This window comes from Glycine max, chromosome 17 (genome assembly GCF_000004515.6).
Source record: "Glycine max cultivar Williams 82 chromosome 17, Glycine_max_v4.0, whole genome shotgun sequence".
NCBI classification, from domain to species: Eukaryota; Viridiplantae; Streptophyta; class Magnoliopsida; order Fabales; family Fabaceae; genus Glycine; species Glycine max.
In genome coordinates, this window is record NC_038253.2 from 31,608,680 (window position 1) to 31,621,294 (window position 12,615).

Below are 12,615 nucleotides of genomic sequence, written 5' to 3' on the forward strand. Positions count from 1 at the left end.
TCATCCTCCGAAGTCTCAAATATGGTTAAGTTAGTAACTTGGAAGCAAAAACCTGTATACTTTAGTGCTTTTTATTAGTGACTAATCATTTCTCATCCTATTATAGATAATTGTTTCAATTTAGCAATACAATATCTTTCACAGTTACTATTAATGATCACAGCTTGAATCTATTCGCATCTCTTTATCCCTATGCAACCAACCTGTTGGAGGGTGGAGACCTTGGAATTGGAAATCTCCTTTTTTTTGGCTGACATGGGAGTTAATGTGTCCTGTGAAATTTGTTTAGAATATTATAGTTGTTGCATAGACCATTTTACTCAATTCTTTGAAGAAAATGGTCTCGGCTTTTCGAGTACTAATGTGTAGAGTGATCTTTAGTAGTTTTCTGTTATTTCATGAGTTGTAGTAAGTTCTAGTACTTAGGTTGGACTCTTGTGTGCCTGTTACTTATTATTTACATCCATTTTTCCAGGTATGAGGCAGGATGTCAATGTTCTGATCTTTCTGGACGTTAGAAAAGCATTAGAAGGTATGATATGACAATATTCCAAACATGTTCTGAACTGAATGTCTACAAGTTCATCTTGAAATGTTGGATTTTTTGTTGTTTGTTGATAGTGAGTAAAATCTACAACAAATAAGATTACTGATCGCTACTTCTCTATATATTTTTTCATCCTATTTCAGAAAGTATAAAGCTTTACATTTCTGACAACAAGGTGATCTTGACGGAAGGTTTTGATGGTGTTGTTCCTCCGAAGTATTTTGAAAGGATAGAATCATGGCCGAGCAGACAGCCCATTTCTTTTTAAAGTTATTTTACAATTTTGCTTTTAGGATCACAATACGTTGAGGATTATTTAAATAAAATAATATGAAAAAGATATAATATATTTTAAATAATAAAACATTTCAAAAATATATAACATATTAAATAAAAACATAAAAAATATACAACATATTAAATAAAATTGATAATAAGTAAAATTAAAATTATTTATTTAATAATTAATTAAATAAATATTTTTAGCAATTTAAAAAAAATTGAAAACAAAACAAAACAAAATAAAAAATGTCTAAAAAATTCTTAATATTATAAAATAATATATAATATCATAAAATAAAATAAAAAGGCACAGTGAAGTCGTAGCCAAGTTCACGACTTCAACTCCATGCACTTCTAAATTAAAAAGTAAGGATTACGACTTTGAAGTCATAATATAAAAAAAACTTTCGTAAAATAAAAGAAATTACATTGAAATTATAAATAATTTTACGACTTTAATTTTTTTAAAATGTTACGCCTTTAAAGTTATAAAATAAAAAATAATTTACATTGAAGTCATATATAATTTTATGACTTTAGTTAAAAAAATTAAAGTTGGATTAGATGTTACGACTTCTCACTCAGATGTCGTAACCCCTATTACGACTTAAATAATTCAAAAACAATCTCATTTAAAAAAAAAACAAAAAAAATATCCCTTTTCACTAAAAAAGCCAAATTGTGTTCTATTTTATTACCATTTATAATTTATAATTTATGTTTTGTTTTGATATTTGGACTGTTTTGCGTAGGTCTCAAGAGTTTGAGAACTACAAAAAGCTTGTTCTTTTTGCTTTTTTAATCAAAGCCTTATTTATTGCTCCAAGTCTTCAACTTTAACGACATTTACAGCAACCAAGCTTTATTTAGTCAAAAAATAAGAAATTGATAGTGTTGCAATGAAGAAGATCATCATGCTGTCGGACCCCACTCATCATATTACACTTTGCTTTCAGTTAAAGAGTTAAACAGTTAGGAATTTCAAATTTAAAGTTTTTATTTTTATTTTTATGTATATACTATATAGGATAGGATAGTAGTAGTTAATGTGTAATATCATATCAACAAATTTTAAGATCAAGTGAATTTTTTTTTTACTAAATTGGAATGTTTTTACATGTATGATCCACACCAAATGTGCTTTTGACATTTTAAATGCATTTTAGACATTTAGAGTAATTTATTTAAATAATAAAAGTCAAAAACATTTTACTGAGATGGGATTATTTTTAAGCAGCCAATTTTACTTAATAATATATTAGTTAAAGTATTTATTATTATTTTAATAACTATTTTTTATTTTATAACATCTTTTTATTTTATAAAATATTTTTTGAGACATAAAATTCAAAGATACGCTAATGTAATAAAAATATATTAATAAATATACAATATCGTATTTAAAATTAATTTTGTGATACATTTTTTCTATAATTAAAATAGTGTGTACATGTATTTTTTTTTAAAAAAAAGAATGTACGTTTATTTTTACTTTATGTCTATTGTGTCTTATTAATTTATTAATTTATATATACAATTATATATATTTATCTATTGTTAAGAGTTACATGACTTACATCACTAAAAGGGTTATTAATTTTATTTTTGTGTAAAATGAGCAATGTATAAATTACATTAAAAATTTAGATAACATTGAAATGTTTAATAAATTACTTCAACTAACATCATTATTCATAATAAAGTAATTAAAACATTAGTATGTCTAGGTGATTTATTTGTTGAATTCAAATTTCTTGTAATTGCTTTTCCCACACATTTACATGGGTGGTAATTTGGAACTGTATGATAAAAATCAAACGACTAATAGTTTATTTTGATTAATTAATTATATTTAAAACATGCATTTGATATTTGAGGCCTTCAATCTTCATCTAAGGTTACGAATATGGTACCTACGTAAATGTGTGAAAATGGCAACTGCAGTAAATCTACTTGGTCCATATGTGTCTCCTCTATTTCTAACTTTGGTTTTCAGTTTTAATGGTTTTTGAAATGATACTGTTGTGAACTACAGAATAAGCCTAGAATTTGAGGTCTAGGACCTCCAGAACAAGGTTAAAGAAAAAGAAAATTGTTTTATTGTTATCCTCTAGAGTTACATCTTTCTCATATATATAGATGTTCTGCTACAAATTCTAGATGAAAAATCTAACAGATTTTGGTAGTGTATGCCTTGGAGGAATTCAAATGCACTACCAGGGGGGACAACCTATAACAGCACGAAATGATTTGTGATTCTATTTCTAGAAGGTCAATGCCAGCTCAGCCTTAGCTACATAATCTTCAAGGTATCGTGGCCTGCTGATTTCCATTTTTGGCCTTTTGGCCTCTTCCTCATTTGGTTCTGCCTCATGCTTTGTCATTGTTGCATCATCTTCATTCGATTATGCTTATTGTTCTATGTTTTTCTTTCCATTCATAACATCCCTTCGGGCTTCCAAAACAACCTTGTCCTCAAGGTTGTAATCTTCCTTAAGATTTTCCCACTTCTCCTATGAAGTGTCTTTCGGGAATAGCCCTGACCATTGAACCAATACTAATAGTTGCTTCCCTGAAGCCTTCCTTTCCCACTTTGTGTCTAGAATTGTGAGTGGTGTGATGAAGGGCTGATTGTCTTCAGATAGAGCCGACAATTCCAGGGGATGTCTGTTGTGGCTGACTGATACGACTTTAATAAGGAGCAGTCGAACACTGGATGGATCTTTGAGGTTGCCAACAAGTCCAACTGATATGCAATTGCCCCTATCCTCTTAGTAACTCGAAAGGGTCCATAGAATCATTTTGCTAGCTTGGAGAACTTACTTTCGGCGGTGATCGTCTACCGGCGCAGCCACAATTTGACTAGTACCCAGTCTCCTTCTTTAAAACTTACATCTCGACGCCGTTGATCTGTGAACTGTTTCATTCGTTGTTGTGCTTTGGTAAGTTTCTTCCCATGGTCATGCCGGAATGGGTAAGGGACAAAGTAATCTTGGTTGGCACCGATGATCATATTTTGTTTGTTGGCATGTGATGCAATTGGCAACATATTGACGGGCATCCTGTTTCATGCTTGCCCAGACGAAGTTTTCGCGAACCCATGCTAGCGTCTTCATAACCCCCATGCGTCCTTTGGTGGGTGTGGAATGAAATTCGACGAGGATGGTTGGTATTGACTGAGCTCCCTATGGTAGCCAGATGCATCCCTTCTGCAAGATTAAATCCTGCCGGAGAAGACAATCAGAATGATTGTGGGATTCGTCCATGATCTTCTATCGGTACCCCAAAAATTCCTAATTAGTTAAAAGCTCTGCCTTCAATTCCTACAAAAAAATACAATTGGAGATTGTTAGCACAAAAAATTCTCCCGAAGAAATCTGCGGTCGACGTGACAGGGCATCTGCCGCCAAATTCGACTTGCCAACACGATATTGAATAGTATCATCATAACCCAATAATCGTGCGAGATATGTATGTTGCTTAGGGGTTTGAATTGCTTGCGCCATGAGTTCCTTAAGATTCCAAAGATCTGTTAAGATCGTGAAAAGGTGGCCCAATAGGTATTGGTGCCACTTTTTGACTGCCGCCGTGATCACCGCCAGTTCTCGCACATACGTGGACTCACGAAGCAATTTCGAACAAAAGGGTAAAAATCGAAGAGGCCCAAGAAGCCACGTAAGGCTCTGACAAACCGTGGTGTCGGCCATTGATGAACAACTTCCACTTTGGCAGGTACAGGTTCCACCCCTCGCTTCGAGACGATATGACCCAAATATTCGACCTGTTGGGTTGCGAGTGAACATTTGGATAGTTTGAGGAAGAAGTTGTGATCTCGGAGGGTCTGAAGAGCTATCTTCAAGTGGTCGAGGTGTTTCGAGAATGATTTGGTGTAAATTAAAATATCATCAAAGAAGACGATGATGAATTTACGCAAATAAGGGCCAAAGGTCATGTTCATAGTAGCCTGGAAGGATGATGGGGTGTTATAGAGGCTGAAAGGCATCACCAGGAACTCATAGTGGCCATGATGAGTTCTAAACGTCGTTTTGCACACATCCGCCGCCGCCATCAGAATCTAATGATAACCCTATAGCAAGTCCAACTTGGAAAACCAACGTGTGTCACCCAATTCGTCTAGCACTTCATCAATCGTTGGAATCGAAAAGCAGTCTTTAATGGTGATCACATTTAGAGCTCTGTAGTCCACGCAAAATCGCCAAAAACCATCTCTCTTTTTGACTAATAATACCGGTGGTGAAAAGGGACTAGTGCTTGGCTTGATAATTCCGTTTTGGATCATGTGTGCGACTTGGGATTCAATTTCTTGTTTCTGGAAATAGGGGTACCTGTATGGATGAACGTTGACCAGGGTGGAATTTGGTGAAAGGTGGATAGAGTGATTGGTGGTTTTGGAAGGAGGAAGGGTTGTTGGTGTCTGAAAGAGGGAAGAGAATTGGGTGGTCAAAGTAAGGATATATGGGTGGGTAATTTAGGCAGGTGGAGCTTGGGGACATACTCTGATATGGAAGTATTCACTAGCACTCCTGGTTTGAGTCAGTCGTCGGAGCTGAGGAGGAGTGATTGCCATCAAGGCCATGTTGGAGTTGCCCTTCAATTCAATTAAGCTACCATCATAGACAAACTTCATGGTCAACTCATTGTAATCAGTTAACACCGGTCCAAGGGATTTGAGCCACTGGACCCCTAGAACAACATCAGCCCCGCACAGGGGAAGCACATGGAGGTCCACCGTGAATGCGCGTCCCTGTACATGCATTGCCACGTCCCGGCATAAGTTGCAACTTTCAACTTCATTACCATTGCCGACAAGCACGCGCAAATTTGGAGTAGGTTGGGCCCTCAGACCCAGGGACTTCACCAAGCGTTCTTACACGTAGTTGTGCATATTACCTCTGTCAACCAAGATCACGACGTGCTAGTGAGAAATCTGACCCACTATCCGAAGGTCTCGGGGGCGGTTTGGCCCGAAAGGGCGTGCAAACTGATTTGGGCCTGAAGCAGTTCGGTTTGAGGTTGGGTAAGGTGCGGGTTATTTTGTGGGTCGGTGCAGGTCGGGTCATCTGAGTGTGGGTAAGGGCTGGCTATTTTAGGGCTCCAAGCTTCATCCCCTTGTTCCTCATCTGCGACGAGAAGAAAAAATCGCGAGGCACAACAGTGACCCCTCGTGAACTTCTCGTCACAGTTAAAGCATAGTCTGCGCTCTCTGCGACTTGCAAGTTCTTCAGGAGTGAGTCGTTTTAAAGGGAGGGGTGGGGGCTTTGCTGGGGAGGGTAACAGGGGAATGTTAGGGGTGGGTGAAGGTATGATGGTCGGTAAGGGTGAGGAAAAATTAGGCCCCAAAGGCATTCGTCCACGAAGGCCCTTGCGATTTTCATGGATTTTCTCCTCCTGGAGTCAAACTAAACCGGCCGCATGCACCAGGGTCAAAGGCTGAAGAGCCTGCACCTCACAGAGGATATCTAGGTCGAGGTCGGAGATGAAGCAGTTCAAAAGGAAGGGTGGCGGCAGCCTGACAATCCTGTTGGCTAGCACTTCAAAGTGGGTCAGGTATTGAACCTTTCTGTGTGAGCTTGAAGAGGAGTCCAGTGGGATCCTCATACGGTGAGTGTGCAAAATGGGCTTCAATGGTTTGTAAAAAACTAGGTCAGGTAGTGAGTTGATGATTTCTCATCATCCATTGAAACCACGCTAAGGATGGCCCCTCCATATAGAAGGAGGCTATGGTAAGCCGTTCTGACTCACGTGTGGCATGATATTCAAAGAACTGTGTAATTTTGAATACCCAGCCCGAGGGGTTTGAGCCATCAAATCTTGGAACATCAAGTTTCATTCTGGGTGGGTTAACTATATGGGTGTTTGGTGTAGGTATGGTGGAAGATGAAGAAGGAGAGGTCGAGTGATGGAAGGTGGTTTCAAGCACGGCCACGCGATGAATCAGGTCGTCAAGCTTTTCGGTGATGTGAAGGTGGTTTGAGGCTAGTTTGGCCATAGCCTCCTCCAAGCGTTCCATGTTGGATTTAGAGCGAGTTGATTCCACCATGAAAGTCAATGAAAGCACCAAGTTGTTGTGAACTACAGAGCAAGCCTAGAATTCGAGGTCTAGGACCTCCAGAACAAGGTGAGAGGAAAAGGAAATTGTTTTATTGCTATCCATTAGAGTTACATCTTTCTCATATATATAGATGTTCTACTACAAATTCTAGATGAAAAATCTAACAGATTTTGGTAGTGTATGCCTTGGAGGAATTTGAATGCGCTACTAGGGAAGACAACCTATAACGACATGGAATGATTTGTGATTCTATTTCTAGAAGGTCACTGTCAGCTCAGCCTTACTTAGCTACATAATCTTCAAGGTATCGCGGCCTGCTGATTTCCCTTTTTGGCCTTTTGTCCTCTTCCTCATTTGGTTCTGCCTCATGCTCTATCATTGTTGCATCATCTTCATTCGATTCTGCATACTATTCTGTTGTTGCGTATTGTTCAGTGTTCTGTTTTCCATTCATAACATATACACACTAGATTTCATTACAAACTTCAGTTTCAGCCCAACAAAAATATCTTTGTTGGTCGTAAAAATTGAGAGAAAGAGCTAGATGAGAAAAAGAAAGTTGAGGGGTGAGGCTCAAACAGAAGAAAGAAAATAAAGGTTTATAACTAAAAGGGGTTAAAAAGAAAAAACGAAATTAAAGTGCAACAAAATTGAGAATTAAAACTTTAAATAAGTCAAATAGTTTTTGTACATACACATGACATAATGTAAATTATTTTTATACACTAGGACACATGACAACATGCCAATTATTATCACATTAATGAAGTTACACAATGTATTTACATTTGTCGAGTCACATAAAAATAAGTAAATTGTTAATTTACACTTAGACATATAATTTCAAATCAATTATTTTACATTTAAATGAAGTGACACAATAATTATACTCATCAAGTAATCTGATAATATGTAAATGATTTTATACACTTAAACTCATATGACAATATGTATACATATTAATAAAGTGACATAATTGTTAAACTTATCAAATTATATGACATCATATTTATTATGTACATGGATGAAGTGATATAATAATTAAATTTATCAAACCACAGGATAACATATTAATTATTTAATTTACACTTACTACAATATATTAGTTATAATACATATTAATAAAATGAGAGAATACATAACATCACATTTATTATATATTTAAATAAAGTGACATAATAATTACACTTGTGAAGTGAGGTAAGTAACAACATATACAAATTATTTTTATACACCAGGACACATGGCAACGAATTTAAATTATCTGCATTTACGCAATTACGGTGGATTCATTGCTGAAGATTATGAGTGTTGTGATTAGGGGTGGGAATAGGCCAGACCAGGCCAGACTTTGAAAGGCCTGAACCTAGCCTACGATGAATCTTTGAGGCCTGAGTCTGACCTATAGTCTATCAAAGACTTTTATTTTGGCTCGGTCTGGCATTTTTAAAAGCCTGGTGTGGCCTGATAGCCTTTTTAAAAGTCTTCTTCACAATAAATATTTAATATTTTATGGAATAGGAACGTAATAGGAAAGTTAAAGAAAAAGAAAAATCAATCAAAATAATGAGGAATATAAAAGGGCACATGACTCACACATAAATTGTTGTAATTAAAGTCCTTAATTATAGGAATAGAAGTTATGGAACAGTAATGTGTAATCAAAATCTAATAGTTTCAAAAAAAATTAATTGTATCCAAAAAATAATATAAGTATATATATATATATATATATATATATATATATATATATATATATATATATATATATATATATATATATATATATATATATATATATATGTCGGCCTATCAGGCTTATAAGGCTTTTTAATAAGCCTAAGCCTGGTCTATTTAATTTAATAGGCTTTTAAAAAAGTCTGAATCTAACCTTTTAATTAAATAGGCTAGTTCAGGCCAGACTTTATGTAGGTCAGGTCATAGGCCCCTATAGACTGACCTGACTTATTCCCACTCCTAATTGTGATAAAACAAAAACCTAACAGTCGTGAATCTTACGTGTAAAAAATAACCATAATCCCAAATTATTCATTTTTTTAATTTACACTTTTGATAAATTATTTTAAGTTGTCTTATTTTTATCTACAATCAATCCATTTTTTTCCTGAACAAATTAAGGTAACATTTCAATAACTTTTTTTATTATTTTAACTATGTTTTTTTTCTTTTGATAATAATGGATATGCTTTTCTTATCCCCGAAAACTACATTTCTATTGAATTTTATATTGCCACAATGCCAAATATATTATAATTAATTTGTTATTAAAAAACTATCTTCCTTTCTTTTATATATATATATATATTCCTCTGGAGATAGGGGTAGCAGCCCTTTACCACATTGTGTGCACTGTGCACCATGCTACGTGTTTGCATGTGCAGTAGACCCATGATCTCTTATTGTGGATGAGTTTATTATTCTCTCACGACGACAAATTTTATCATCTATGCATGTTTGTTCTGTTATTTGTCCGTGATGCCTTGTCTTGTGGGGTTTTAGAATTAATTTGCTTCCATGTGACAAGATATTTCACATTCGTGGTCTCGTGATTTTGCCTTTTTCTTCTTCTTCTCCCTTTCCTCCACAAGAGAAAAGGAAAATGTATACGCATGTTAACTTTTATAGATAATAATTACTAATGAAGTAGTGTTTTAGTTAATGTGTCAAATTAATATACCATATATAGGTCATGAACTGATCTGTACATTAAATATATTATTTGCCTTTCTCTTCGGAAAGAGATGGGTAAATCCATAAATATTAGCTTTTATAGATAATAATGGAGTAGTGTTATATAGTCCGTGTGTGAAATTAATATACTATATATAGTAATTATAGGTAATGAGCTAGTGAGCTACGTACTCTGTAATTTGGACATATCTGTGCTACTTTCTTTTTAACATTCGTGTGAAATATCTATAAACTTTATTAATGATGAATTTTTTATTAAAACCTACATGTTGATTAGTTTCACTAGAGAAATTCAAAATTTTCTAATTGTGAAGATAATATTCACATATATTAATTAGGGGGAACTGTCCCACTATATCTTGGATAAATCTATCCTTTTTAGTGAAATCTTTTCTTCTATCATATATATTTTTTTTCATTTGTAAAACTCAAACTCAAGATTTTGTTTAAAGATAATTAAATTCAAATTCATTTGAACTAACCATGTAATGATACCATGGTATATGTTTGAAACCAAATTTTAAAAATATATTCACACTCTTTTTTCATGTTCAAAGATTTAAAAACTATTTCAAATTGTTTCAAGTAAATGTGGGTTTTCACATTATAATGAGTGTCCAAACATTCCAACAGTTGACAAATAATCATATTTGTTAGGCATATAGTTTGGATTCAATCTTAAAGTATGCGTGTATAAAAAATTCATTAAGAAATACTTCATTAGTTTTTAATTATAAGATTATTTTAAAAAAATTGTTTGTCCTTTTTTTATAAGGTTATTTTCTAATTTCTAAATGTATTAATAATTTTAGTTCTCTATATACCTTTACTTGATTTTTTTTTTTTTGAGCAAAAGGGGCACTAAGCTGAGGCCATGTGTTTGTTGTCACAACAAGCAAAAGACCAGAGCACCAAAGACCAACTATACCAACAAAAATCCTGGTGGCATGTGAGGCAAGTCTATTTACACATGAATTGCCTTCACAACAAGTGTGACTCACCACTAAGGGTGGACATGGATTGGATTTTTAAGAATCCAATTCATATCCAATCCATATATACTTAAATAGATTGGATCTTAAATCTATATCTCTATTTTTTTAAAACAATTTGGATTCAAGATCCAATCCATTTAAGTGTATATAAATTTGGTCATACTCAATCTACATCTACTTAAATGTTATATGCATTCTTTTTTTAAAAAAAAAATATGAATATAAATTTAAAAATTCACAACGAATATTCATAAACCCCAACTCTTACACCTACACCATTGCATATATTAAACCAAGACCCGTTCCAATTCCACTGAGATCAAAAACTGAAATAACAAATCAAAAGAAACAAATTTTATGCGATTTCTACCACTTATCCCTACAACAAAGCACTCAAAACACACAACTAGCAAAAAAAAAAAATTGAAGTTCCACAAACCTAGGTCTGGCAATGCAAAATTCAGAGCAAAGAAATTTCATAAAAAAAAACACATATTTGAACAGAAAGCATCAATATCCCTTCCAAATTGTTCATATATACAAGTTAGTTAGTAGAAATTGTTCAAATTATAACCAAATAGGAGCAAAAGTGTTGGAAAATGCAAGTAACTCAAAATCCAAAATCTCACAGCACGTTTTATCTATAAATAAACATCTTTCACTAAAACCAAAAATGAAGAAAATAAATAAGAGAGATACCAATAATTAGTGGTAGTAATTGGAGAATAATTGGGGAGTTATTAGTGGAAATTTAAATTAATCAAATCGGTTGCTGTAGAAACACTTTCTAAGCAAATGAATGATCAATGATCCCGTAGACGAATACTAATGTATAAGAAACACATGATTATTGAAGAATGGATAGAGAGAGTTGATGAAGTAATTTTGAAGGAACAAGGATACAACTAGATGTTGTTTTTGATTGGTTTGGATTCAAATGTTCACTTAAGATCCATGTATCAGATAATAGATTTTGGATCTTAAATAAGATGTGGATGAATTTTAAAAGTTTAATTCATTAAAGTGATTTAAAACAGATGGGACTAGACTCAAAATTGGTTAATTTAAAATATTGAACATTTTTGCCCAAGTCTACTCACCACAAAAATTCATTGATTTGGTGAGTCAAACTGTATTTTGTCACTTGTTCTGAATTTGTCATGAGACTATCTCCACAAACTTTGGAGTTAGGACCCCTAATATAATTGAGAATCACATTCCAAACATAGATTCTTCCAATTCTTATCAGAGGCTATTTCAATAGCTTTTGGCAACATTCAAAAGCTTTGCATATAACACAACTTGATTCGTGTATTCAAAGCATGACAAACCAAGATATATACTTAATTATTCTCTTTTTATACATTAATGATAAAAAAATTAATTAAGTAAATAAAATAATAAAAAAATGATAATTTTTTAATAATAATATAAATAATTAATAAATTTAATATGATTAATTAAATTAATTATTTTTCTCAAAGTAACATAAAATAGTTGAAAAAATCTTGTGAGAGGAGTATAAACTTAAACAAATCTCAATATTTCTAGATATTGGTGTTTGGCTTGAATTCACCCAAATAAAAGTATTTTTCTTACCCCTGAAGACAATTAATTTCCGTTTCTATGTCTCTTTCAAGTCCTGAAAACGATTAAAGAAACACCCAATATCAATTTGTAAATCTGTATATTATTATATTTTGAAAAGGCTATCGAAGATATATAAAAGTATAAGGAGACAGCTAGCGCGAGACATCGTAGTTTGTCTCTCTGCAATGTTTTTTGAATTCCCACTGTACAAAGCTACAAATGCAACAACAAGATGGATACAATTGTAGATGGGATGTTTCCTTTTTCCTTGAACGTCGGTGCGAGCTATTTAATGCCGAGGATGAGATGAGATAACACAGTGCTATATAAGGTGGGTGTGTATATAATTATGTTTCCTCATGCATGCATGGGTGGCAATATGTGGTGACCCCATTGGAATGGATAAATAAGGAGAA

At 33.6% G+C, this 12,615-nt stretch overlaps 1 protein-coding gene across 8 annotated transcripts in view; it reads left to right on the forward strand.

The window, feature by feature from the left end:
• Positions 1-12,615, forward strand: part of LOC100795797 (tRNA 2'-phosphotransferase 1-like) — a 108,314-nt gene that overhangs the window by 13,270 nt on the left and 82,429 nt on the right. For 6 of the 8 annotated variants that reach the window (XM_026126301.2, XM_014769314.3, XM_006600130.4 and 3 more), the window contains 2 exons: positions 476-532; positions 691-876. In XM_026126301.2, coding sequence (XP_025982086.1) covers positions 476-532; positions 691-815 — 182 coding nt within the window. In that variant the 3' untranslated portion in view covers positions 816-876. 8 annotated transcript variants of the gene reach the window in all.